Source organism: Ammospiza caudacuta, chromosome 7 (genome assembly GCF_027887145.1).
Source record: "Ammospiza caudacuta isolate bAmmCau1 chromosome 7, bAmmCau1.pri, whole genome shotgun sequence".
Classification (NCBI taxonomy): domain Eukaryota; kingdom Metazoa; phylum Chordata; class Aves; order Passeriformes; family Passerellidae; genus Ammospiza; species Ammospiza caudacuta.
In genome coordinates, this window is record NC_080599.1 from 34,337,885 (window position 1) to 34,365,822 (window position 27,938).

General features: G+C 43.6%; 1 protein-coding gene across 1 annotated transcript; it reads left to right on the forward strand.

The window, feature by feature from the left end:
- On the forward strand, positions 1 to 27,327 carry SYDE2 (synapse defective Rho GTPase homolog 2). Its single transcript, XM_058808597.1, has 7 exons — positions 1 to 195; positions 3,571 to 4,263; positions 12,729 to 13,828; positions 16,866 to 16,992; positions 21,532 to 21,713; positions 22,581 to 22,812; positions 24,927 to 27,327. Exons 1-7 carry the CDS (start codon positions 87 to 89, stop codon positions 25,427 to 25,429), a joined length of 2,946 nt encoding a protein of 981 aa, XP_058664580.1. The 5' UTR covers positions 1 to 86; the 3' UTR covers positions 25,430 to 27,327.
- Positions 27,328 to 27,938: the final 611 nt, after the last annotated feature.

The following is a 27,938-nucleotide window of genomic DNA, read 5'->3' on the forward strand; positions in this document are numbered from 1 at the left end:
GGGGCGGCCACGGCGCTCGGGGGCTGCGCGCTCCCGCGGGCCGGGGGGCAGCGCCCGCTGAGCGCGGCGCGGAGGCAGCGCCAGGCATGGCCGAACCGCTCCGCAGGACGCTCTCCAAGCTGCGGGGCAGAAGGTCCCAGCGAGGCGCGGCGGCGGGCGCCGGGCACCGCCACGGCGGGGTCTGCGCCCCGCAGGGTAAGTGCTCGGCCGCGAGGCTCCGGCTGCCCGCCCGCGGCCGCTCCTGCTCCTCCACCTGCCGGGCGGGGGCTCCCGCGGCACCGGGATGCTCCGTGCCCGCTGCCCGGGGCCGGCGGGAGCTTGGGTCGCGGATGGCTCCTCGGCCGCGGCTGCGTGCCATCGCTACCTGCGCTGCTTCTGGGAGCGGGAATTCCGTGAAAGCGAGAGCTCCTGGCGCTCCGACCAGCGCTGGGTGCGCGTCCCTGCTCCTTGTCCTGGCTCCCACATCTGCTTGTCACTCCTCGGCTGCTGTTTGCCCGCTGGGCTCGGTTGGTTTGTTCGCTTTTTAAAGATGCACTCGGAATCTTACAGATCAATTTTCAGTTTTGTCGGTGTTCCGTTTGAATATATAGTAGTTGTATCTTATACTTTTGTTAGGAAACTTAGCGAAGGAGAACGTGTTTAAATATCTGCCAGAAGAACTGAGAGTTGTTTGATCCATATATGGAGAGGCTGGATAAAGCTGTTCCCTGCTTCCATGCAATCTGCAAAGCAAGGCATGGGATCGTGGTGAAGTATTTTCTGTGCCCACGGAGTTGGCATAAGGTCAGCTTTGACTGCAGTAAAGTTGAAACATTGTAGCTTTGATTTCTGAGCATACACGTGTTGGTACTATTATAGCTTAACTTGAAGTACTGATATATTTAATTTTTCTGTCAATGGAGTGAAAGGTGAAGGAAATACCTGACTTTTTTTTTTTTTTTCTTGAACACCATATTGAAGCCTTTTGAAAAGGAACTGTTGTCATGTTTGGTATTTGTGTGGAGACACGGTCTTAACTATATTAAATGTAATATTAAATAAGTATGGGAAAATGCTAATAGTAGGTAGCATTCTTCTGAATGAAGCATTACTCTAGAACAAAAAGTATGTTCCTGACCTGTATGTCTCTCAGAGCTTTGTATTTATTTAAAATTGACTCACTCCTGTAACAGCTAACAACATTGAAAACTAGCTCTGTGATATTGAACCACTGGTTGTGCAGATACTTGCATGTGAACCAGTTTGTTACTAAAATAAACACAGGCATAAGGGCTTTCAGGATCAGGGCCAAGTTCGAATAAAGGCAAAGCAGTGCTTGCAAATACTGCTAGCAATTGCAGAAACTGCAGCTGGGAGATGTAAGTGTATAATGTGGATAAGTTTCAGTGGGCATTTCCAATTGATGACCTCTGGCAGCATGTGGCTGATGAGTTGGGATCGTCCTGAGTCCTGTGGAAGGTGGAGTGTCCCTGTGGGCAGCCTTGGCGGAGGAGGCTGGAGGCTCTGCATTGATGGCTCTGCACTAAGCTTTTGCAGATGGCTCGTTATGGAGATACCTGGGTGGATGCTGAAAACAAAGTTTTCTGCTGCTCGGGCTGAAGGGCAGCCTGAGGCTCACACCAGATGTGTCCCTGGGTGTGTGTTTAGGCACACTGTGCTGCTCAGGAGCTGTTGTTTTGGGAATTGCAGCCTGCCCTAAGCAGTGCGGAAGGACCCGTGTTTGTGCAGCAGAGCAGGAAGTAGCAGATATTTTTGTTTGTGGAAATACAGCTCTCGGATGCTCCATCTATTTATGTCACCAGAGCAGGGACCAGCCTTGGAATGAAGCAAGGACTTTGGGATATTTGTCACTGGCAGGAAAATGCCTGCCTGAGAAGTCCCTGACCCAAAGAGACTTCTTGGAAACGTAGGCATAGCCCTGTGCCTGTTGCCGATTAGTTTCCTATCCTTTTGGTTAGTTCTTACGTGAAATTGTAGTGTGACAGTGTGTAAGGAGGAACCATTACAACAGCATGCTTCCATTTCCAGGCTGTGGGTGCGGGAAGGAGCATGATTGCTGCCAAATCACTGAAACTTTGACAAGACATCTGCATGCACATTTCCCTCAGATTCTGCTATCTGACTGACTTAGGCCCCAAGTGTAGCAAAGCACTTCAGTGGAGGAGTGCAAAGGCTTCAGAAGGAGCATGATTAATTTTGTTAATTCTTTGAAACAAGTTAGTTCTTCTCATCACAAACAGTGATAACACTGCAGTTGAGCTGAACAAGCAAACTGTATGCTTTTGAAAAATCACCAAATGATGAATCTTTCATCAAATAAAATGGTGGTGTTTCAGATCTTATCAAGGATCTCTTCTATCATTAAAGTACAAACCTAAAAAGAGGGTCAAAGGGAAGGTGTTCAAATGAGTCTTTTTCATGTCTCCCTTTCTACAGCAAACTTGGCTGGATTTACTGAGCTGCTCCATGAGTCCTCCAGAAAGGTGCCCATATTTTAACATCCATTATTGATGTGAAAATAATTCTTTGCTAAGAATAATGTTCAAGCAGTAATGAATAGCTGCTTCTATCTCTAATATCCAGTTGCAGAATGCTTCACATGAAAAGAGGTTGTCTGTTTATGTGAACCCAGTTACCCCCATTCAGCCTCAATGGCTGAGTGAGCCCAGTGTGGGTTGTCCTGGTGTGCAGAGCAGCATGAGGGTTACCTGACCTGCTCCCTGATTTTAATTTGGATGTGTTTGCAGCTTTTCTTCCAGTCCCAGTGCAGGGGTCACAGCTCCCCGATGTGCTGCAGCCAGGGGGGTATGGCACTGCTGCTGAATGGAGCTTGGCTGTGATCTGACAGGGGGCTCAAGTGTGAGCAGCACTTTTCATGGACAATTAAATGTTTGTTGCTTCAATGAAACTCTCAAGTTTTGGGAACAGTCAGTGGAATTTGTTTACTTCTTGCGTGAAATTTTTGTTGTTTAAAAACTTCTCTACATTTCTTCTTTCTCCTTCCTTATTTTCATGATGGTGTGTTTTGTTTTATTCCCCCCAAATCAAGGGATGCTTCTGTCTTAATTGTTGGATAAAGCTGGTAAGGACAGGAGGCTGGAGGTTCTGGTGTAGGACATATCATCACCTTTATACAGAAATCTAGAAATTAATCTATGTGGGGATTTTGTAGCCATTTAAGCAGTACATTGGGACTGTTTCTTCATTGGCATAAGTAAACTGGAGAAGTACTGTGTAGTAACTTTTCAGACCGATTGCACCTGAACTTGGCAGAAAAAAGCAGCCATTTCTGTGGAAGTATGCATGACCTTTCAGCAGAGCTATCTCACTGCCATTTATCTAAATTACGTGGTGTTAAAAATACAGCCAAACATGCCTGGCTTTTTATTAGCTATATTAGTGCACATTCTGCTTTGATGGGCTGAAATCTAATTTTGTGCTCATATCACCTTATCTTTTGTCCTTTCGAATGAGGTCTGATGCAAGTGTTATATGACAGCAAATGTGTTCATCTGTCAAAAGCCAAACGATATTCTAAACATTTGTGTTTCCCTCTCCTTTTGCCTTCAGATTTCATAGAAAATGTTTACATAGCTTCGAGAAGCAGGAAGGAGCCTGAGTGCCCCCAGGCCGGCGAGGTGCCCGAGCACAGGCCGCAGGTGAACAGCATCACCGTTTCCAAGAAACGCAGCTGGCTGCAGCAGAGCACCCACCGGCGGCCCCCTCCTCCCCTGGAAGAAGAAGATGCCTGTCAGGAAGTGCCCGGGGCCGTTGTCCCGGTGCCCAGGTCTCCCGTGCCGCTGCCGGAGCCCGCCGTGCCCTGGGCTCCGTGCAGGCCGGCGCGGAGCTGCGCCCCGCCGGGCCCGGCCGCGCTGGGCAGCGCCGCCCCCGACTGCGGCGAGGACGGCGACGCGGATGATGAAGGAGAAATATGGTACAACCCCATCCCTGAAGACGATGAGCCCGACTTGCCCGGGGCGCACCCTTCTGCTGTGAATAGCCTTGTTGCTGGGGGCTCCCCATCGGTTCGGTACAAAGCCCACACCGGGGGTGACTCTGGGGCGGCCGTGAGTCCCCATGAGGGAGCCGCACGCCCCGCGGAGGGCGCGGGGGGCGGCCGGGCGGCACAGCCCGCTGAGGGCAGCCCGGCGGATGGCGCCCAGCCCGGGGAACACCCGCAGCAGCCCCTGCCAAGGTTTGCCTGCAAGGCTCCTGCTGTGCCAGCAGCAGAGGACAATCCTGCCTTCAAGTGTCCTTCCACAGGTAAGACTGACCAGGAACATAGGTGTTCCTTGGTTATGTCTCTTTTCTCTTTCTCCGCCTCTTACGTTATCAAGTAAACTTCTGGTGGAAGTGCATGTCGAGTGCATTGAAAGTGACTGAGGTTGTGAGGCTGATGCCTGCTAAGTGCAGAGGTGCACAGTTGTTTCCCAGTCAGTTTGTTCGTGGCATCTCCAGGTGTGCTTGGCCTGGGTTCTCTCTGGCCCCCACCTCACTGAAGACAAAGGTTTTACAAAATGAGCCTGGTAATGTGAGGACACACTGGGTTTCCTTTGTCAGCTGGTGTCTAGCCCTGGCCTTGGATTCCTGCCTCAAAGCTACTTAATGTCTGCAGAAGTTTCTTTAACTTGCTGTCTGGGACTTTTTAATAAGGACCTTTTGGTAGACCATGTAAATGCTATTCATCACGTCCCTTTTTGTAATTACTGTCTTGTTGACTGTCTCAGGCTAATCTAATAGACTGCAGAAGAGTGGTTTTCACTTTCAGAAGGCAGTCTCTTTGTTCCTTGTTATCTTTGGCTGAGTGTTTGATAGTCTCGTTTCCATAATTCCATTAGTGTGTGAATTCAGCATCATATTAAGGATTTTTCCCAGTCTGTTAAAGAACCCCAAACAAATATAAAACCACACCAAACAAAAATAGAAAAAACTCTCCCAACCCTTTCCAAAAAGGTATTACTTTTAATTACTTATGTGCCTCATATTATCTCAACCTTAACTCTAGTATCCTATTCAAAGTTAGAAACAGCATAAGGTTCAGGAGACAGGGAATGCCAGGTTTCTTTCTTTGGAGAAAGGTTACACTTTACACTGACATTTAAGAGCCTGTATTTCTGCCTGGTTCATCAGAAAGGACCTGAAACATTGGTGTGGGAGCCCAGGTGTGCATTGCCTTCTGGAGGAACTTCTTTTTGGGTTGTCCCCATCCTGGCAGTCTCTGGCCCCACGTCCCTGTGTAGTGGGAGCTGCTGTGCCTGGATTCCTGGTGTAGAGATATTCCTTCTGGGAACAGGGTTTGTTTTCAAAGCACCAGAGCAACTGCTGTTAACAGCAGAAGAAAAAACTCTTGGTCTTCTGGGGCTCACATTTTGTTCTTTTCATGGAAATGCTGCAGATACAGGCATATTTTTAGTTGCAAAGTGTGTTAAAGTTTTTGGGCATTTATGACAAATAGCTCACTTTATAGCTGTTTTAAATACCTAGACCAGTTTTATTTGCTTGCAAGACAGATGAGATAATATGTTCTTTGGTAGATTTTTGTCGTTGTTGGGGCTCTAGATGCTTTGCAGAGGTCACTAAGTGTGGTTATTTAGGAAAGCTGTGTGTGTCCTGCAAACTGCTTGACCTCCACTTAGTTGGTTAATCTCTCCGTACGTGGGTGACTATTTCTTTTTCAAAAGAAGCTAGTCCCTTTCTGTAAGAAGAAAAATGTCAAACTTGTTTTCATACTGCATTTATTTCTGAAAGCAAAGTTGTTGATTTAAAAGTTTCCTGAACCTGGGAGGAAGTAATGAATTTCACCTGATTGTTTGTTATGCATTTAGTTAATTAAGGTACTTCAAATGCAGCTCTCCTTCTCCATGTGTTGGGTGGTGATCACATTGAATAGATTAATTGATGATGAAGTGGATCCCTGCTGCTTGGTAATTGGCTTTATTATGGAGAAGTGGCTTAGTTCTTTTTAATCCAGTTAAAGTATCTACAGTTATTTTCAGTCAAATTTAAAATGACAGCTCATCCATATAAAATTACTACATGAAAGGCACCATGGCCAATTTCACTTTATTTGTGATAGGACCTTGTTTGAATTATAGAGCTGGTATGAAATGGATGTCTCTGTTTGCAGAGAGCTGGTACATTAAGCAGTAACTCCTGTCAAATAAGAAATTAAAGCTTTGGGGAAAAGTCTGCCTACCTTTCTTATTGATGTCATATATAATATGTCAATACTGGTTAGCATTGGAGCCTAAAGGTTAGATTTCTGGAAGCACAGACAGAAAAAAGTGGGGCAGTAGAAAATCCAAGAAAATAAATATATTTGTTTATTTTGTCATTTGGTATTTTGCTCTTTGGACAATGGAAACAATTTTACCTTTAAAATTTTTGCCTTACTTGGATTTCCAACTTTGTAGAGTGAAAATAGTAATGCCTTTTTTTTTTTTTCTTTTTGCTTGCTTTTTTGAGTCTTTATTAGACAGGAGATTTCTTTATGAAAAGAATAAATGATAGAATTCTGTTATTGTGGGTCTTTCTAAACAGAGCACCAAATAGGTATTTCCTGTAACTGGAAATACTATTTCCAGTACAATGGATCATAGTTGTAGAGGTGCTAATTTGTCCCATAGTCTTAATTTACATTGCTAGCTCCTGGTATTAATCTGGTTACTTTCTACAGTAAATGCCATTTATGTTAATAGGATTTGTCAGGTAATTCCTTAGTGAATAATTCTAGCCTTGTTGGCTTTAAAAAAGAAACTGACTAGAAATAAGGCACTCTTATAGCAGAGCTTGGGAAAAAAAAAAGTATTTTCTTTATAACATGCATTCAAAAGATAGGAGTAAGAAGGTAACTCGGTTCCAAGTTAATAATGTAGAAACAGCCCAGCTTAGGGTCTTAGGTCTGTGGGAGAAGAATTTAAGTGGAAAGAACCCTGGAGGCTGTTTTTAATTATGTGTCTCTTTGCACAGACAAAATGGTTATGATTGAAAAATAGAATTTTTTTTTTGTTACAAATGCAAGATGAGAATTTTTTCACTGTAAAATGTTGAAGTAAATTTTTTTTATAACTCTTTAGGACTGAGCTCTTAACTGTGTGTTTTTATTGCTGTGTGTATCACCTGCAAATTACTGAAGAAAAGCATCCCTTTGTAATGTTGACTCCTGAGACAGATTTACACCACAGAGCTCTGAATAGTGCCTTCTGTTTCTTACAATATTTACAATATTTTTGCATTTGGGGAGGATAACTGTTGGTGTTAGTGCCTACCTAAGGAGTGGAATCATCTCATGTATCTGAGAGACATCCCGGTAGGATTGGTGCATTGAAGGCTGCCAGGAACTAGATTGTGCTTTTGCTACTAAAAATGTACTTGAGTTAGTTGTCTGGGTGGAAAATCCTGGTAAGAGTCACTGTAAACAATTTCTTTCCAATGTTATGGCAAGTGAAGATGGATCCCATATTCCCACTTAACCCTGATATGTGCCAACTGGAACTTGGCTTAATTCCTGTTAAAACTGCAGGGCTCTTTCTCCACTTAGGCTGTGACCATTATCCTGGTTTCCAAATACATCTTTTGGGGCCAGTGTATGCAAATATTTCGCATGCTTACATGATGCAGGCAAGCTTCCAGCAATATATCTGAGTGTACTGGGCAGCAAATGCTTTCTACACCTTTCCTTCCACATGTTACAAATACTATTTTTGAAATTTAATGCTTATTTCCCAGATGGAAGATGCTTTGTGGTTTACCTGTTTTTCAAGTGCAAGGAGCTTTGGTTTCACAAGACAGAAGTGCATTAATGTGAAATAGTTGCACAATGTGTGAGATACCAGAATGGTTAGGGATTTGGCAGAAAGGTCCCTCTGCTCCCTCTTTTTCCTGCAGAGGTGAAGCCAGTTTTTAGGTGGGTTTTTGGGGAGTTTGTGCACATGCTTTTGGAGGTCAGAGGCTCATTCATGCATTTGTCTTGGCTTCATGGGGTGACAATGCCATAAAGACCTGCTGGTGAGAGAAACAACAGGATGTAACTTGGAGTGGGAGCAGTTCTGTCAAAGTAGTTATTGCCTTTTTCAGTTTCTCATTTGTCTTGAGTAACTGTTAATATCCTCTGATGGGTAAATAGGGGCAGAGCTGCTTTTCATGCTATGAGAGACCCAGTGAGGAGAGGAAATGTTCATGAGAGCAGCCTGAGCAGGCAGTGCCTGGCATCACTGCCATGCTCCAGCCTTGGAGTGCCTTGGTGTGGCTGCAGCGTCTGAGCAGAGCCGCCTGTGGTTCCTGTGCAGGGTCACTGATGTTTCAAACATCTGCAGCAAACTCATGCTGCTTTGGAGATACTGAACTCTTTAAATCTGGTCAGTAAAGCGCTGTTACATGTGCTTGCTCCTGTCTGCAGTGAGATACCCCATGGTGGATGCTCTGAGGATCACCACCAGGATGAGGAGCAGGCACTGGTCACCCCCTTCACCTCTCATGCCTGAGCCTTGGAGGGGCTGTGCTGTAACCACCTCCCATTTCAATTTTAAGCAATGTATTTTCTGTCTTTTGCTCCTATAAAAGTGATCCCTGAGTTGATGAGTTCATCACAACCTTATTAGTATCAGTGTGTATAGTAATCAAAGAAAACAAACTATCTTTACAAAATTCTGAGATTTTTTTTTACCATTTTAATAATTTCTCCATTCCTTGACTCTGAAGCAGTATGTGAGATAGGGACTGCATTGGTCAAAGTAGTCATTTATATAGAGGTTAAAAAGACTTTTCTTTACATGTTAAATGCAGAGATTCTTCTATTCAGTTAGATAAGTAATTAGGATTTACATAGAAATAATTGTTTTTTACACAGTTTTTAAAAGTGCTTTTTAGTTTTTTAATTTTCTTTTGCCCAGTTGCTGATGTAGATAGAGGTGATGCTTACCTTACATCTTAATTGAAGTTGCTTCAACTTGATATATCATGAGTTGTTCTCTCAATGCCATTTACAGTTCTGCTCTGAAGTTTTATATCTTTATGCCTGCACCTGAGAAACAACCTTTGACATCAGTAGAGCTGGTGTGCAGTGTGTCAGCTGAGGATCCACATCAGTATCTCTTGTGGATTCTGCCACAGAAAAACACCCCTCTTTCACCTATTGTTTGCTACAAGAATGGATTTGAGATATTTGGGCTCTTCTATTTTGATTTGCTGCTTTTTCACTTTTAATACATTAACTCAGCATTTTCATTAGGTGTGAGAGTGGCTGTTTGATACTTAATAGCTTGGTGTAGTAAGCAACTGATAGCTTTCTGACCAACTTATTCCCCTCAACTTGTTCCCCAAAAATAAGTTGCAGGTTTTCTGAGTAACTTTAAAATAACTCAGAAACCCTATCTTAAGCAATGGGGAATGTGGCATATATGACAGGGTAGTCAAATGTGCCTGTAAAACGGCATGTGTTGCTGGCAATGGATGTGACAGTGATAAATGTGCCCAGACACATATAAAGTCCATTAAACAGGGACAGACAAGCATGTTTACTGTGCTAAATCACTGCCCATGTCTGGCAGGGCCTGTGTTGGAGGTGCTTGAGTCTGAGCCCTCTCTTCCCTTGGGGCAGTGTTGTGTAGGGGTGTGCTTGGCTGAGGGGACACTGGTGACTGGACACCTGGATGGATGGGCGGGCAGAGGGGCCTGGTTTGTGAGGCACTGTGGGCTCTTCGTGTTTCTGTGGCCATGGAAAGGCTCTTTGCTTTCACAGAGCCACAGTGCTGAGCAAAGTAAAGGGTGGCTTTCTGCTCAAGCTGAATCCACAGCTGATGTTACACACCGTTGTTTAGGGTGTCTGTCTGTTTTGACTTGGATTGCATTGTCCTGCAAAAGCTTTTTTTTTTTTCTGTATTCATACTGCTGAAGTGTCAGAAGACACAAGGCAAATATATTAAAGCCAGTATAATAGAACAGCCCAGGCTGGAGAGGGATCAGATGATCATCTGGCTCACCCTTCAGAGGAACAAGGAGCCTAAGTGAGACCACCTACCCCACCCTGTGCAGCTGCAGCTTGAAATCCTACAGGAGTGAAGACTCTACTGCGTCCCTGGGTGTTTCCAGGGGTTGAATGTTCTCACTGTAAAATACAAACATTACATACACATGGTCAGCTGTGTATATAAAACTGGCCATCCCTGTGCTGTCCTGGTGCAACAGGTGCCTCTTATGTTTTGTCTTCTGTCACCTCTCTGTAACAATATTTTTAATGTCTGCTGTTTGCAGCACAATCTTATAACTTGGATGAGAAAAGAGGTGCAACTCAGTTTTGCTGTCACCCTTGTGAGAAAGCTGGGTAGGCTGGGCAGTGCAGTGTTACTGGACTGTGCTACAACTCCTCCTGCAGCTTGTTCAGAGCTGTCATGTACACTCTTTTAAAATTGCATGCATACCTCAGCACATTGCTGGCTTTAGTGGAACAACATGTGGCTCAGTGCTGATGGGAATACCATCCTGCATAATGCTCCACTGTTGAGTTTCCTCCAGCCGCATATTTCACTTTAACTGTTTGCTGCTGAACGCAGCACAAGTTGGACACAGAAAAGTCATAGTGTTAGAGTGACTCTTTGGTTTTAATGAGTTGGGGTGGGGAAAGTTTAATTTGCTGGCTTGCTTTTGCAAGCCTGTGCCAGAGAGTTTTGACAGAAAGGGGAGATTAATGTTAGAGGCTGCAGTGTGGCAGTGATTGCTATAGAGCGCTCCACGCCAGCCCACCAGTGGGACCGTGCGGTGATTTGCAGTACAAGGGAAGGCTTTGTCTGCCTTTGTCAAACACCACATTTCTAACTAGCTGCTTGCCAGAAAAGCACAGCAGGCGTGCTAGAAATAGCCCTGCCCCTGCAAGGGAACTACTTCCATGAGATGCAGGATTAAATGAATTTTCTTCTGTTCCTCTGGAAAACAGATTCTATGCATTATTCTTCGTAACTGAAACTTCCTTTTCTAAAGGTACTCTTTTAAGCCACCGTCTGCAAAAGTTACTTAATCCAAACTTCTGTTGAGACTAGAGCTAGCCTTTGTAGGGTTTTTCTTGGAAGGGGGCGAGGGAACCAAAACCACAGCAGATGACTTTGGTCAAAGACCAGATTGCCTGATTTAGCTGTTAAGGCTTGGTGAAGTATAAAAAGTACATTACAGTCCAGTGGTGAAAATTAATTTGAATGCACAAAGCACTTGTAAGAATCACTTGCTGTGGACTTGAAGTGGTTAGTTTAGAATTAAAGTAGTAAGTCTTTGGCAAATCAGAAGGAGAAACTCCTTTAAAGTATGGTTTACTAAGCATCTTGTGAAAACAACCCTTCTTTCTGTCTTTTTATATGCTGTAAGCAATGTCCTTTTCTGTGGCTAGCAAAGGGGAATGATGGATGGATAAAGGTGTTTGAGTCTCTGTGAGCTGCCTGGGCTAATTGCTTCACACAGGGTTGGTGTGTTTAGGGGCTCTGTAGAGCCCCAGCCTGCACAGGCGAGGCTGCCCAGTCCTCTTGGGAGCTGCTAACATTTGAAAATGGTGATTGGGATGGCTGTTGCTAGCAAGAGGCACTCTTTTTTTCTTAAGAGGAGGAAAAGTGACTCTAAGTGAAAGTAATAATGTAATTTTATTAATATCTATCATTTTTCCCTCAGCTTCCCTTCTGCATTGTTTCTTAACTAAGGTAAATTGATCAATTTTCCTACAGTTATTGCTGCCTCATGCTGGTAAAAGTGAGAATGACTTAAGCAAAACTTGGTATTTGCATTTTCTTGGGTATTAGAGCATGAGGTGAGCCACAGGTTCCTGTCTGTGTGCAATACTGACTTATGTCTAATTGTGTTCCTTAATTAACTGTTCTTTGCTGCTAAATTGAGGAAGTGTTGTTGGTTTGGATTTTTTTCTTTTGCTCTTTTTAGCATCAGTGCTTGCTGTTACATATTTTTTTTCCTTTTTGGTACCTTGAAAGGGGGGTGATTTCCTGTGAGGATGTTACTTGGGAGCTGTCTAACTTTAAAAACTCTTGTGGGGTGGTAGTGCCAGGAAACATGGAAGGTTGCTGGCAGGCAGTGAAATGAGGCAGTGCAGGATGCAGCTTTTGGAAGGAATAAATCTTACATCATGCTGTAGAAAGGAGAGGCTGAGAAGAATGAAAGAAAAGGTGTGAGACTGCCTGCATCTACACAGGAGAGATTTAGGGCTCTTTGAGGTAATAGAAGGACACAAAGAGCCACATTCTTTCCTAGAGACAAGTGTCTTTCCTCTAGACATTAGAGTGACAGTGCTGATGTGTTGGCTGTGTAGCTAACTGCTCTGCAGACAAGGGTGCCTTTGCCATATTTCCAGGATTTTTTCAGTCTGGTTTCCTTGCACTTGTGCCCCAGGAATGTGGCTGTGTGTGCTTGTCTGGGGGATGCAGCACAAGTGGCTCAAGCTGAATGCAGCGGGTGCAATTGCTCATTTGTTTATATGAAGTTTCTGGCCCTTTCATCTCCATAAAGCAGAACAAATCTGGCTTTTGACAGTGAATTGCCAAGTTTGGCTGATTGAGTCAGCAGAGCGCAGCTTTCTGAACACTTGTGAACATCTGAGTGAATGAGTGAAGGGTGTCTGAATGAATTGTACTTACCAGGTTATGACAAATCATACATGTTCTCCCCAAGTTGAAGTTTTATTTTTTCATTGCTGAGAATTGCAGTTTGTAAATGATTATTCCTTTTCTTTCTTTCTAAAGGGTTTGGAGCTGCTCTTGCACGCAAACCTGATATACCCTCCACAGAGGTTTCTCCTCCAAGTCCTAGTCCCCTGAAAAAAAGCGGATCAATCAACTGGCCTTTCCCTGATAGAATTAAATCTCCCAGGACTGTGAGAAAGCTTTCCATGAAAATGAAAAAGCTGCCAGAGCTGAGCAGGAAGCTGAGTGTGAAGGGAAGTTCAAGCCATAGTAGTTCAGATAATCCTCCCTCCCTGCTGAAAAGTAGCTGCCGGGATACAAGCCATACAGTGTCTTTGCCTTCTTCTGGAAACTCCACCACAGCTGCCAGCAGGAATGTCATAAGCCGTTACCATCTTGACAGCAGTGTGTCCTCACAACACACCTACAAAAAGAAGAGCTTGAGGAGCTCCAAATCCTTCAACAAAGGTGGTTACCTCAGTGATGGTGACTCTCCTGAACTTATAACAAAATCAGGTAAACACAGACATGACACCAAGTGTGGGAAAGGAAAGGAGAGCCTTCCAAGTAACAGTGGTAAACCTGAAATAGATATCGATGCCTTCAGACACTACAACTTTTCTGATCAACCCAAGTGCTCTCAGTACATCTCTGGACTCATGAGCATTCACTTTTATGGTGCTGAAGACTTAAAGCCACCACGAATAGACTCAAAAGATGTCTTTTGTGCAATACAGGTTGACTCAGTAAACAAAGCAAGGACTGCCCTGCTCACATGTAGGACAACATTTCTTGACATGGACCACACATTCAACATAGAAATCGAAAATGCTCAGCACTTAAAGCTGGTGGTGTTCAGCTGGGAACCCACCCCACGGAAAAACAGAGTGTGTTGTCATGGAACTGTGGCTCTTCCCACTCTCTTTCGGGTCACCAAAACACATCAGCTGGCTGTCAAGCTGGAGCCCAGGGGGCTTATTTATGTCAAGCTGTCACTCATGGAGCAGTGGGAAAACTCTCTTGATGGCCTTGACACTGACCGTGAGCCTGTGATGTTTGGGGTGGATGCTCGGAAAGTTGTAGAGAAGGAAAATGCAGGCTTGATGGTGCCACTTTTGTTGCAGAAATGCATTCTGGAGATTGAAAAGAGAGGCTGTCAGGTACTGTGCATATTTTTTAATCTCTTTTGTCAATATTTCTGTGTAGAGATAGCTGTTGTTGCAGTGTAAATAGCGAGTGGAAATGGGGGAAATTAAAAACGTTTTTACAAGTCAATTTTTTTTCCTTTGCTCTTGTGTGTACTGGCTATTGTAATGTGGGAAGAATAACAGGACTGTGTGCAGTCAGCACTTCCAGCTTGGCCTTTGTAGAGGAGAAGTACACTTGCTCGCAGGAACTGCTTCCAGCAGAGCTTTAGGAGTGGGGTTTGTGAAACAAATCTGCAGCCCCCAGTGTGTAGAGTCACCCTTGGAAAGCAGAGATCAGCTGAGAACTTGAGATTGTCTGACCCCTGAGACATGGGTCAGTCTGTAGGGACACACATCTAAATGCCAAAATGATATGGTGGAGTGTTTGCTCAGACCCAAAGCTGAGACACTCTGTGCAGGGACACAGTGAGCCCATCTTTGGGTGCAGTCTGAAGCCAGTGTGCCTGAGACCCATCTCTGTCACCACTTTGTACACAGCATTAGGGTGAGTCCCTGAGGGCCTGAATTAGTTCTTTCCTCACACCACTGCTCCTTGTCTTTCTACAGGTTGTCCTCAAAATTGGGAGTGCTGCAAAGCAAAAGTGCCCAGTGGTTTTTTTTTCATCCCATTATTGGTTGATGTAATCTAATGAATAAAAATATGCGTGAGAAATGAGGTATGGAAAAACATCACTGGTTATGGGTGCTAGACAAGAGGTCTGTTAAGAAGGACTATGCAGAGTCTTAGGCTCAGATGTTCCCCATGGCAATTAGTTTGAAGCTGGTGGGAGGACTCTTGCCTGCTGTTCCACAGCATACGTGAGCCCTCCTTGTCTTTTGCACCTGTTCTCACTCAGGTGAAACTGAGAAGTAGTCACACCTACCAGTGTTACTATTTTAAATTGCTGACAGGTTTGGATATGCTTGCAGGTGTGATGAGATTAGCTCTGCTGTTTATAACCCAGGTCATGAACTATAGAGGGAAATGGAACTTCCACGTGGCTCTTTTGCTGAAAGTCATCATTGCTATTAGCTGTGTGATTTTTCTTGTGGGTACTTCTCCTAACATGCAATTACTGGAAAAGAGAAGTTTTATTCTTTCTAGTATATGTGTCCTATGGTTTCAGCACTTTATTATGGGTTTATTAGCACCTAGTCATGCAAATGATATTGGGTAATCAAGGCAACACTGGTAATGAAGCAATTGGGATTTGAGTTATCTGAATGTACTTGATGCTTTTCACACCGCAACAAGCATGAAATCTATTTTTGTATTTGCACAGAGAGAACCAAAACTGCAAAATATACTGTTAACTTCTTCTTTTAACCACATGCTTGTGTGACATTTTTGACTTTCCTATAGACTAGAAATACTGTCATGGTGCATAATCTCCACCTGAATTTCAGATGTGGCATTAGGAAACTTTAAATTTTTAAAAGAAATTTTCTTAGGCATATACTAGGTCATATTTGGTCTTGAGAATGGGGGATACAAATTCCATTGGGTAACTTTCCAATTAATATATGACCAGAAAAATGCTTTTGCTTTCATACCTTCATTCTCATGGTTTTAATACAGTACAGGTGGGGTTCTTTTGTTTGGCTTGGTTTTGGATAATTTTTTGTATTGAGTCCATGGTACTTTTGAATTAATCTTTTACTGCTCAATACACCTGCCCATAATACTAATTAAAATAAAATTAATATTTCTAAGAATTAGTTTTGTAAGATCATAGTAGTACTTTACATAAATGGTGCTGATGAAAATAATGATAAAATGGAAAATTTCAATACACGAAAGTGCATTATTTAAATGGCCATTTAGTTGAAGAATGGTGCAGGTTTCACTCCTGTCACCTTAAGCATGCTAAATAATAGCTGTTTTGCAGAAAATTTTTAATATAATTTGAAACACATGGAAGTCAGCATCTTATCAACTTTTAAAACAACATCTTATAGGTGTAATAATGGAGTAGTCATAATTTTCTTGAAATTGGTTAAGGGTATAAAACCAAATTTTTTATTTTTTACTATATAATATAATACTGTAGGAAAATGCTTTCACTTATTTTGGGTTTGTGTTGGTATATTAATTGATTTGTAACTTTGCCCATTTTTAGTATGGAGTCAGTTGTGTGACTTTTTCTTCTGCTGATGATTAATGACTGTATTTGTACTGCAATTTTGCTTACATAAAGCTCTAAACACTTCTCACTTCTTTCTGCTGATGTTTGAATTCTATTTTGTATAATCAAACAATTATGCCAGGAAAAATAATGATCTGCAAAAGTAGGGTGAGAAGCAAATATATGCTTAATCTGTATTTCTTTCCTGATTCTGCATAAAAGCAAAACATTAAGCCATTCCAATTTAGGACTCGTGTTGCATCAAAAAAACACTGCTCAGCACGTTGACTGTTGAGAACACAGGAGCATCCTTCTCTGAGTGCTCCCAGCTCCTGTGTCCTGGGAAGTGTCTGGTCCTGTGTGGGGTGATGGCACAGCCTAACTGTGCAAGCCCAGCTGCATTCCCAAACAGCTGCTGCTGCTGGGCTCCCTTATGGCACAGCACAGGGTGCAGTCACCAGCTGCTGCTGCTGAGCTCTCTGATGGCACAGCACAGGGTGCAGTCACCAGCTGCTGCTGCTGAGCTCTCTGATGGCACAGCACAGGGTGCAGTCACCAGCTGCTGCTGCTGGGCTCCCTGATGGCACAGAACATGATGGCAATACCAGCTGCTGCTGCTGGGCTCCCTGATGGCACAGCACACAGGGCATCACCAGCTGCTGCTGCTGGGCTCCCTGATGGCACAGCACAGGGTGCAGTCACCAGCTGCTGCTGCTGGGCTCCCTGATGGCACAGCACAGGGTGCAGTCACCAGCTGCTGCTGGGCTCTCTGGTGGCCCAGCACACAGTGCTGCTGCTGCTGGGCTCTCTGGTGGCCCAGCACAGGGTGCAGTGACTGGTCCCCAGGCAGGCAGGGCTGACATGGCTGTGCTTTGTGCTTGCAGGTGGTGGGGCTGTACCGGCTCTGTGGCTCGGCAGCGGTGAAGAAGGAGCTTCGAGAAGCGTTTGAGAGGGACAGCAAGGCTGTTACTCTCTGTGAGAGCCAGTACCCAGATATTAATGTCATAACAGGTAACACATTGACTTGCTTTTCTTCCAACAGAGTTGTGCCGTGTTCCTCACGTACCTTTAAAAGGGGGAAATTGTGCTTTGAACTCTTTTTCTGTTGTCATTTTAACAAGCTTTTAACTTCTGCTGAAAGCTGGGTGGGAATGAGTGCGGTTACTTTGGGGATGTGTAAGTATGGATGAAGCAGCAGTGATTTTTAGGGAGGGGAAGACATGGAAGGACCTGTTTTCAGTAGCTGTTCCACCAGGTACAGAGGGAAGTGGGAGTCTAAAAGGAGCTGGGGTCCTGGAGCTGGTTAAACCTCTGCCATTGGTTTGTATTGGAGAAGATCTGGAAAAGCTTGGTTGTGATCAGGCCTCTCTGCTCTGCTGGTGGATCCTCACCACGTGACCCAGGGCTGCCTTGGACCAGCTGTTCTCCCCGTTATGTTGGAGACTGCAGGAGATACGGAAGCAGATTTCCCATTGTATTGTGCAGGCTAGTTAGAACTGCAGGAAAGTGCCTTCATTTGATCACTGCTTTTTTAAAACCTTGCTGGGCTTTCTCCTGCTCCCTGGAGTGGCCCTTCACTTGGTGTCACTCAGCAAGCTCCAGGCAGAGGTAAGGCTGCTCCTGGGCAGCCTGTCTGCATCAGCTCCTTACATGGCTCTCTTCACAGGAGTTGCACTGCAGAACTGAACTCAGTTGTTGAGGTTTTTCTGGTTTGCTAAAAACTGGAACAGTTTTATAACTATTGATATTTGATGTAAGCTAAAGTTGATCTAATTTCAGGCATCACTGAGTAAGCCAGTTGCTCTGAGAAATTAGTCAGAAGCATTCACTGCCTGTATATCAAGGGATGGAAATTGTAACAGTAGTTGGGGTGTAAATTTTCTGTGCCAAAACCCTTTCTGTAATAGCCAACATCCAGCTGTATAGAAGAGTTATACCCTGTTTGGAGGTTTATTTCATTTCAATGTACTGGGAATTAATTTTATTCATTACATTTTATAATGATACAACATATCAGAAGATGCTACCCGATGACATTTACTGAGTTCCATAAACCTCTTGGTTCAGGGTGTGCAGCCAGTCAGCTTGCCTTACTTGCCTTGGCTGATTTTGCTGTGGGTTCAGTGTTGTTCATAAGTACCAGCATTGTCAGCATCAGAAACTTGTATTTATAGAATCATAGAATTGTTAAGTTGAAAAGATCTTTAAGATCATCAAGTCCAGCCTTTAACCCACCAGTGTTTCACTCTGATGTTATACAGTTTTTATGAATGGGGTGTCCAGTAAAGGTAAAAAGTATAAATGATCTTTTAAACTGGGTCATTTTCTTCTCTTTACAAATAAATTAATGAGAAAAAATGGTGAGAACTTCTAATATCAGATTGTTCCATGAAATCATTTTGCATCCAGAGTTTGCATTGCAAGAGTGAAAAGACCACAGCTTTGTTTTCTGCCTTACAGAAAGTCTATTGGGTGTCCTTTAGTTGGCCTTCTCTTGCAAGAGCTAGCTTACATGCTGCTTTCCTTACAAGGGAAAAGAGTTGTAAGGAATTACACTGAAAAGCAGCTTCTTTGCCCTGGTAGCCCTGCAGCTGTGCTGTGCAGGTGCCTGCAGTGCCTGTGTCAGCGTTGTGCTGCAGGGACTGACTGTGGGGGCTCTGTGGGCTGGGGAGCAGGGAGGGAAGGGCTCTTGGCATCTGTACCTTCCACTGACCAAATGCAGCCACTCCAGTTATGGGAAGCTGCCTGCTGTGGATTGACAGGGGAAACTGCAGTTTAGTGGACAGCTGAGTTAGCCACTGTGCCTAGTGCCAGGAATAAGAGAGCCCACAAAACTCACTGCATGTGCTTAGGGAGTTGGGTTGAGAGGGAATGTTTCCCCTGATTACTTAATGCTGAGGCTGATGCACATGATTCATACTTCTATCAGCCAAAACATGTGTTCCACAGAATATGAATCCTCAGCATAAATCTTGGCTGATTTGAAGAGAAGTGCTGCCTTATGTCCTTTTTGAAATTTGAGTAGCGCTCCTTTCCAAAAAGATGAATAATATTTTTTTTTGACAGCTCTCCAAAGACTAAAGAATGAACATCAATTATTAAATCTTGAGTGAGAAATACTCTTGGGATTGGCACAAGCTGACACACAATGAAGTGGGCTCATGGACCAAACTGAGGCGTGCACGCAGTTCATGGAACTGACCTGTAGCCATGTTGCATCGTGTCTCTTGGCATCCACGTGAATTTATATCTCTGCATAAAGCTTGCAATGCTCTTAACAGTTCAGTGGATCAGAAAAATGAGGAATTAATGAAGTGGATGGCAATTTCTGCTCTCTGTCTAAATTTGTTGTGTGTGGTTGTGTCAAGAGGAATGTGCTAGTGGGCTGGCAGCAGCAGGAAGCGTAGATTGATGGAAAAAAAATAACAGCAGCCTCTTAGAGGGCTAACTTAGCTGAGTGAATGGCAAAAGGATTTAGAAAGGTCAAGGGGCATTCATGGCTCTCAAACCATCCTGTTATCTGGAGTTGGACAGGAGAAAGTGCTTTGGCAGGTGGCAGTCCTATGATTGTGCATGCTATTGCAGGAATTCCTGCTGAATAATTATTAATAGACAGTTGTGTTTAGTATAAGCTAATTTGATTAGAACATATAATTTCCTACTGTAAGCTGTTTTTGATTTCAGCCTCTGCCTCCAAAAAAAGCACAACTGAAACAGAGATCTTGATAGAAGTCAGCATCTCTTGCTAATATTTTGCTTATGAAAAAAGGAAAATATCCCAGATATGTTGTACAGCATCAGCATCTGCCACATTTGTTTCATAAATATTTTAACCAGCTAAACCACATAGGGAACCTGAGCCTCTAAATTCAGGGAAGAAAAAATATTTGGTGGGAAGGGAGGAATATGAGTAAGTTACTAAACAAAAACTAGCCACTTTAGTGGAGCAGTACCAAAAGTGCATATTCTTTTTAAAGCAAACAAAAAAATCCCACCAAAACACCAGGGGAAATATTTTTTCAGGAAAAATTGGTTGTTGTCATATTTTGTGGTCCTGAGGGGATGTTCCCATTTTGAGCACAGAGTGAGCTCCTGGAGGCCGTGTGGTGTCTGCAGAGCTGCTTTTGCCTGGCTGCCCCATGGCTGTGCTGCAGCAGGAGGTGATTGGGCAGCTCAGGTTCAGGGCACTGCTGCAAGGGCAGGATTCTTTTTTAAATAAAAATATTTATATAGGTAGAAGACAACTCTTGCATGCGTTCTGCATGTGAAGGACAAAATGTTAACTTCTGTTCCGTGTACTTTGTTAGAAACTGCCTTGTAACAAAGCCCACCCTGTACAGTTCATTTTACAGCTCTGTTACACAGACTTGAGTTGATGAAAACTGTTGCTTTATTAAATGGCACAGTGTGATGGTAATTGCTGTGATGTGAGATTTTACAAGGTTGTGAGGAGGGCCTGCTAAAAAAATCTGCCTTTCAAACTTTACCTGTTTGGAGGACAGGCTGCTTTGTTAACTGCAGTACCTACTTTTGAACAGCTTCTTTTAGTCCAGCATTTCTTCCTAACAAAGTATTTAAATGCAGTTGTGATCTAGCTAAAATTAGTAGATATTTATGGCACAGAAAGCAAATTTTTAAGGAAAATGAAAACTGCTGGGAAGCAGACTTGTTTCCTTCAATTTTTTTGTTGTTTGTATTGGATATTGGTCCTCGATAGCAGCCTGCTATGCCCTTTCCAGAGACTGCTGTTAGAAGCCTTAATATTTTGGGTTATTTTATCACTGAAACCCCTCTCAAAATGAAGTGTCAGCCAGGTCCCAAAGCCAGCTTACAAGAATGCAAACCTCAATTCCTCTTTGGAAAGAACAGGTGTTAATGAGGTGCTTGCCTGGTTGTTGCAGTCCCTGAAACAGCCTCTGTCCCAGCAGACCCAGCTGCAGAAACGCTGCAGCATTTCTGTGCCCCAGGGAGGGCTCGGTGCTGGGCACTTGAGGCAGTGCCTCCCGGGGATGTGGATCACATCTGTCACAGCTGGAGGCAGTGGTGTGCTGGGGCAGCAGGGGGCTGGTGGCTCTCTCTGTCGGCTGGGTGAGAAGGCACCATGTGCTTTGCTGTATGTGCCCCTGGCACTGGGATGTTTGCTCATCATTTTATAGCTGAAAATAAACAGAAGATGAAAACTAACTGATAGGCTTGTATAAAAGCTGGACTTTGATGTTTGTAGGAGCTCCTTTCCTTGAATACTCTGCTGGTGGACTGCTCTGAGTCCTTTCCTTGCCTCCTCTCACCCTGAAGGAGGGAAGCTTGGGGAGATGCTCACCTGGTGCCCAGTGTCCTCACTGCTGCACATGCAGCAGCCCTGTGCTCCTGCCCCTCTTTGCTGTGCCCTTTTGGTGCTGTCCTCCCATCCCTCACTCCTGAGTGCCAGGTTTGGCACTGACACAGAAGATTTTCTTGTGTAATGAGTGCAGTTGATGTGCTTTAATGCTCCCAAAAATTGCTGCAAAGGGAATCTGCAGTTTGTTAAAGGCAGCTGTTGTGTCCCATTAGGTGTCCTAAAGGATTATCTGCGAGAGCTGCCCTCTCCCCTGATAACCAAGCAGCTCTATGAAGCAGTGTTGGATGCAATGGTGAAAAATCCCTTGAAAATGACAGCCAGTGGTTGTGAGAATGACCCAAGTGACTCTGAGCACACAGCAGCCCTTCTGGATTGCCTGCCAGATGTTGAGAAGGTGAGTCGTGTTAGCACATTCAGGTAAATCACAAGCTTCAGAAACTAAAGGAACATTTTCACACTGGATATAAAATGTCTCAGAACTATTTATCAGATCAAGTGGTTCACTTGCATTTGTGATGCTCCACATGTGTGAAATAGTTCCATGCTGCAATGAATTGGAGGGTCTGCATTGCTGGACTTGCTCTAGTTTTCGTTTTAAATTGTTTCTTTAAAACTGAATGAATGGCAGTGATCTCTACTTTTACAAGATCAGATAAATGATAATTCTTGTGTGTTGTCCTGCTCCACTTCTGCAGAGCTCTCTGATCTGTGTGTTGGAATTACCTGGGCAAATCCATTCCTGTTTCTTAAGTATGTGCAATAAAGCCTTTGCTTCCCTTGCTGTGCAGTGTGAGAGAGCTGTGCACTGTTACCTGCCAAATTCCTGTGTAGCACCACAAACCACAGCCCCTTCTGAGAGGAGAGAGAGAAGGAGCAAGGGGCCTGCACAGTATCTGGAATTACCTGGAAGCTTGTTCAGATGCTGACATCATCTCAAGGGTTTCTTTATTTTCTAATGTACCTGGATCATCTCTACTGCTTCTGCAGCCTCTCTTCCCTTCCTGATGTATTGTGAGAAAACTCATCCGTATGAAAATGAGTTTAGATAAGAAACAAACTGAGTCTTACCAGAAATTCTCTCTTAATTGGTCTGCTCTGTCATAGTCAAATACAGCTTTTCTAATTCAGCACTTGGATGTTCTGTTGATGAGTGTTAGTGGTAAAACCAGAGCTATCAGCCTTGATCTTTTCCCTCTAGAGCTGTGACCAGCTCCACTGTTGTCTAGTGTTTGGTTTCCTGAGCAGTATTTTGTTTCTTTAGGCTACCCTGAAGATGCTGTTGGATCACCTGAAGCTGGTGGCTTCTTACCACGAAGTGAATAAGATGACGTGCCAGAATTTAGCTGTGTGCTTTGGCCCTGTGTTACTGAGCCAGAGGCAGGAGACCACCAACCATAACAACAGAGTCTTCACAGACTCAGAGGAGCTTGCTAGTGCCCTGGACTTTAAAAAGCACATAGAGGTTCTTCACTATTTACTGCAGCTGTGGCCAGGTACTTTCATCTGATCAAGGAAAAAAAATCAAACCATTGCTGTGTGTTTGCACTGTGTGACACTGTACATTAATTCACAGGATGATTGAGCAGTATCAGAATTCTTAAAATGTGAGGTACTGTGGCATCACTGTTAATCTAAAGAAATGATGACAGTTTCTATTTGGGCACTTTGCTAAATGGGAAGTTTGTTGCTTTAATTACTTTCTTACCATATGGCAGTGTTTGAGTATAATGAAAGAAATAGTGAAGAATTTATGTGAGTAAAGACAGTAGAAAACACTAACTCAGTGACATTAAAGTTTCCACATCTATATTAGAGAGGTGTAGGATTTTTTCCCCTGCTCTTCAGCTTTGACCTGATAGGGTTAATTTATTTCCATTCTTGTAGTTTGGCAGAGTTGAAGATATCCTTAGAGTAAGAGGTCTGCAACTTCTACTTGTTTTTGCAGAGCTTTGAATAAGGAAAAATGTTGCTACTCCATGATGGGTTTGAGGTGACTGAAGGTGCTGCTGCTCACTTGTCAGCTGCAGGTGGGCAGCTCCAAAGCTGCTGATCACCAAAAATGAATAGAAGCTTTCAGTTAGATGAGTGAGTCTGTGCAGGAGAGGTGGGGCATGTAGGTGGAGGAAGAGGGAGACCAAGAGCTGTTTGGGCAGCAAGCACTGTGCAGAAACTAATCCTGAAATCCTGGGGATGGGTTATGGCATGGCTGCTGTGGGCTGCAAAACCAAGTGGATGCAGCTCTGCCCATGGGAGTGTGTATTGCTCTAAGAGGGTAGGAGTAGGGTAAGTAGTAGAGTTTTCCTTCACTTAGAAGAAAAAGCTGAGTCCTATCCCTTGGCTTGCAAGAACTGTGCAGGATGTTGTGTTAAAAGAGAGGTAAAACACAAATGCAGAGACCTGAGTAGGTGAATACCACACAGTGTGAACAGCACACTTGGATTGAATGGAAGGATCACAGTCTGGTCCCTTATATTTAATCTCCTGCAGTTTGAGACAGCTTGATAACCAACGTGTTGTGCAATCCTTCAATTTCCGTATGTTTCCAGGCGAAAACAAATAGGCCTTGTTTGGCCAGCCCGTGTAACACTGGCAAGTTATTGTTAACCCATGGCCCTTCGCTTAATGGAGCATAGTCTAAACAGAAGGGGTTTGTTATAGTAAGGGGGGGAAAGCAGTGAGAGTTATTGCTTGTTACTGTGCAAGACATAAAGCAAAATCCCCTGGAGAGGCCTTACTTTGGGTCCAGAAGGAGAAGGATTGGGCACATTTCAGGACTGAAGCTTTGTGCTTGTGTGTGGGGAGTCTAACAAGGAGGGGCTCACGTGGTGAGCTGCATGGGTTTGTGTGCACTGCCTTTTCAGTGGTCAATGGGAATAGGAAGTCTGTGCTGCTCATTACAAGAAGCAGTGGTGTGTATAAACCAGAAGTTTTGCAGCTCAGATACTTACTAGGCCCAGGGCAGTGAGCAGAGCAGTGCTGTTTGCCTTGGGCAGCAGGTCACAGCAGAGGAGCCTGTCAGGGACTGTGCTGGGCAGTTGTGAACTCAGGTAACCCTGCCAGCAAACCTGTGTGAGTGTTCCTCTGCTTGTGCTGCCCAGAGAAATTACTGCAGGGGAGCTCCTTCAATAGCACAGAGCATCAGGGCACAAGAGAAGCACGAGAGCTCAGCTCAATGTGTTGTCAGCTTCTCTAGGGGTTTCTCAGAGGTGGTTTTTTCTTGTGTTTTAACCTCTTTTGCTGTGCCTGCTTTCTGTTACTCCTTAGCCTGGGTGAAGTGTGTGAACTGAGCAGTTTGCTTTTCTTTGACCAGAGCTGAATGGTGATTAACTCAAAATGAATTTAATTGGTGTTCTGGGAGTTTCTACTTTTAGAAAGGCTTGTCTACTGTAATTTGAATCTGGCATGAATCTTCAAATTAGGAAAAAAGTAGTTTTTCCTAATTATTTTATATCAAACAATGGCAAAAAGTGTGCAATGTGTTGGCTGTAAGATTGCATGTATTCGTGCATGCTTAGTGGGACATTGAGGGATGACAGTGGGCAGCTGCCATGGACTTTTGTCTTGCAGCATGGGTTCAGTTGTGACTGGTTTAACTTCTCTTTTCTAGTTCATCACTCGCCTGCCAAAGAGCCAGCACATCTGAGTGTGTTTCCTGAGCACTCCTCCTGCCTGAATTACCTGAGGCCCAAGAGGCAGAGACCGCAGGTGCTGAATCTGAGCAGTGCCGACATGTCGGGGGTGCTCAGACCGAGGCCAGCCGGCCTCGACAGCCCGTCCAGCAACCGCTATGCTGGGGACTGGAGCAGCTGTGGGGAGAACTACCTGTTAAGCCCCAGGGACTGCCTGGGGGAGGCAGACTATGATGATGTCCCTTCCGAGGGCACGGAGAGCGGGGAGGACAGCGGCAGGGCTGAGGAGCCAGACGGCCCCGCGGGACGCCCGCAGCCCGGCCCCACAGACCTCCCCTGTGGGAGCTGCCTGGCGGTGCCAGCCGTGGACTCTGCAGTGGATCACAGAGCACACCTCAAGGACCTGCAGGAAAGTATTGATACTCTCATAGGAAACCTGGAAAGGGAACTCAATAAAAACAAACTAAATATGAGTTATTAAATCCTGTCCTGCACGTCATCTCCTTGTGCCTCCGTGCCCCTTGTTGGGCTTCCCTGGCTGAGTGAGGAGTGATGGTGCCCCTGAGCACCCCGTGGTAAGGCCATGGCCCACCTTGTGTTAGCACATTTGAAGCCATTCCGTAATGTTTCTGCCTTTCTCCTGGAAGGTGTTGTCCTGATTTGTGTTGGAGCCAAGCTTAGGCTGTAATGTGATTCCACATAGTGACATTTCTCCCCAAAAACACTATGCACTTAGGTGGCCTGGGCAGTACCTGGTAGAAGATAAAGCAACATCTCTGCTGGCAGTGGCAGCAGAATTCCTCATTCCTGAACTCCTGGCTCTGGTACAGATGTTTCTCTCAGAAGAGGATGAACGCTGCTTGGCCTGAGTTTTGCAGCAGGGACTTCAGATAGACTTGTTTTACTATATATGCAATGGCTGCTATGAAAAATGCTTTATATAATATTTATATATAAAGTTTTAATTGTACAAATATTAACGTATTACTGTATTAACACTTTTCAGTAATTATTTAAACAAGCAAAAATAAATATTTTTCTAACCTTGTTTGTATATATCTATGTATAAATGTGCATGTGTCTGTAGCCATCTTTGTAAAGGAAAGGTCTCAGAATTATGAAATGTTCCCATTTCCAGGAAGAATGTTCAGTGATGCCAGGACAAGGTTACCCTTTGGGTAATACATTGCATTTGATTTATGCACAGAAACATGGCCAGAGAGAAGGTAGGGTGAATGATTAATGTAAATGACCTTGTGTATTGCAGGAACAGCCGTTTGCAGGTGTTGACTATTAACTTTCACACACACACACATCACCCTTTCTCTGTTTGTTTGGTTTGGTTTTTTTTTTTCTTCATTGTTTGTTTCTTCCTCCATGGTTTTTTTCACATATAAAGAAGGTCTGGAAGGTATTTACTTTTCAAAAATTATTTTTTGTTTTTCCTTTATAACATCTTGCTTTGTTTTTTGATGTTTTGGTACGTTTTTCTCTTTCCAGAGTTTCATGTATTTTTCTTGTGGTACTCTTGGCTGCTGCTGATAGTTAGATGCATTTGAGCCCTCTCTAAAGGGTTGTGGCTCTGGAGATACAAGTTCAGCACCAAGCCAGTTACTTTTTTTTTTTTCTTTTCTTTTTAAATTACTCTCCCAAAAATGGAAGCCAGAATTGTCACATGAGGTTGAAGGGGTGGAATGGTAATATTACTCCTGGGGAGTTTGGGTGGGATTGCAGTTCACTGTGACCTTATTAGATTCAGCTATCACCATCTGGTCAGAGCCTCTTTTATCTCTAGTCATTTATGGTGAGCCATTAAACATTTCCTGTTAAGGAAACACATTCTTGATTCAGGTAAAAATAGTCACCAAATTGTATAGAGGTGTTTTGATAGTCCTTCTAACCAAAAGGATGTACAGAGCCATTCCTTGTCCTCTACAGGCCACATACACACCCCCAAGGAAGGGGGGATTTGGGCAGGTGGGGCTGAGAAGGCTTTGGTATTTTCAGAGGTCAGTTGCTGCCAGCTGGCAGGGTAGAAATTAATTCTACATTTTTTTGGTACGATTTTTGACATCCCACCATGGCTTTCCATTCACCCTGTGGGTAAGTGCTTTTCTGCTAACCTGTACTTCCTTATACTCCTTAATTGAAGAGTTATTTATTTACAGTAGCAAGGAATTAAGAATTACTATGGCAAACTTCACCCCTCTTTTCTAAGGAATTATTTTAGCATGGTTCCAATGGGTTATTCAGTCTCACTAATTTATTTTTATAAGTGTTAAAAGATGCAAAACAATTATTGCAATATAATGATATGAATGAAAATGTAAATTTAACCTGAAGCATTTATCAATAAATTGATGTATTTTTTTAAACTTTTATACCTACAGAATGTGCATACTTTTTAAACTATAAATTTAAATTCTAAATAAAATTTGAATTAAGAACAAAATCTGTCTGTACCTAGCTTGTGATTATTTAAACCTGTCCAAACTGCTGTCATCCATTTGCACTGGCTGCACATGTGAATTAATTATATAAAGACATTTAGCTTTTCAGATGTTTTGTTCTGTTGTCATGTCCAGATTGACCAAATGTTTGAGTCAGGTAATTAAAAACAAGCCACTACTCCATTAGCACTCTTTGAAAGATGTTTGCATTTAAATTTATTTATTAATCTTTCATTGCCTGTAATAATCCAGATGAGGCAGGTGGTTCTCTCTTGAATGCACGTAAGCTTTTCCTCCAGGAGGGCTCTGTAACTCTGTCAACTTTAGTACTTTAATATTACAACAGTGGAAATTTGTGACTCCATAAATTATATTCATGTTAATATCATGAAGTAATTAAAATACATTAATATATTGCATTACTGTAACATTTCCTGGTAATTTAGTTATAACAATTTGTAAAACACATATCTTAGAAATCCTCCTTTAATGAGATATTTCCCAAGTGGTATTTTGTTATGGTATTCCTTATATATATAT

Bases quoted from the DNA above. Each gene is read 5' to 3' on its own strand.
- SYDE2 (XM_058808597.1), top strand. From the start codon at position 87: ATGGCCGAACCGCTCCGCAGGACGCTCTCCAAGCTGCGGGGCAGAAGG. The intron at 13,829-16,865 runs GTACTGTGCATA...TTGTGCTTGCAG, and splicing joins TTGAAAAGAGAGGCTGTCAG to GTGGTGGGGCTGTACCGGCT. The intron at 21,714-22,580 runs GTGAGTCGTGTT...TTGTTTCTTTAG, and splicing joins GCCTGCCAGATGTTGAGAAG to GCTACCCTGAAGATGCTGTT.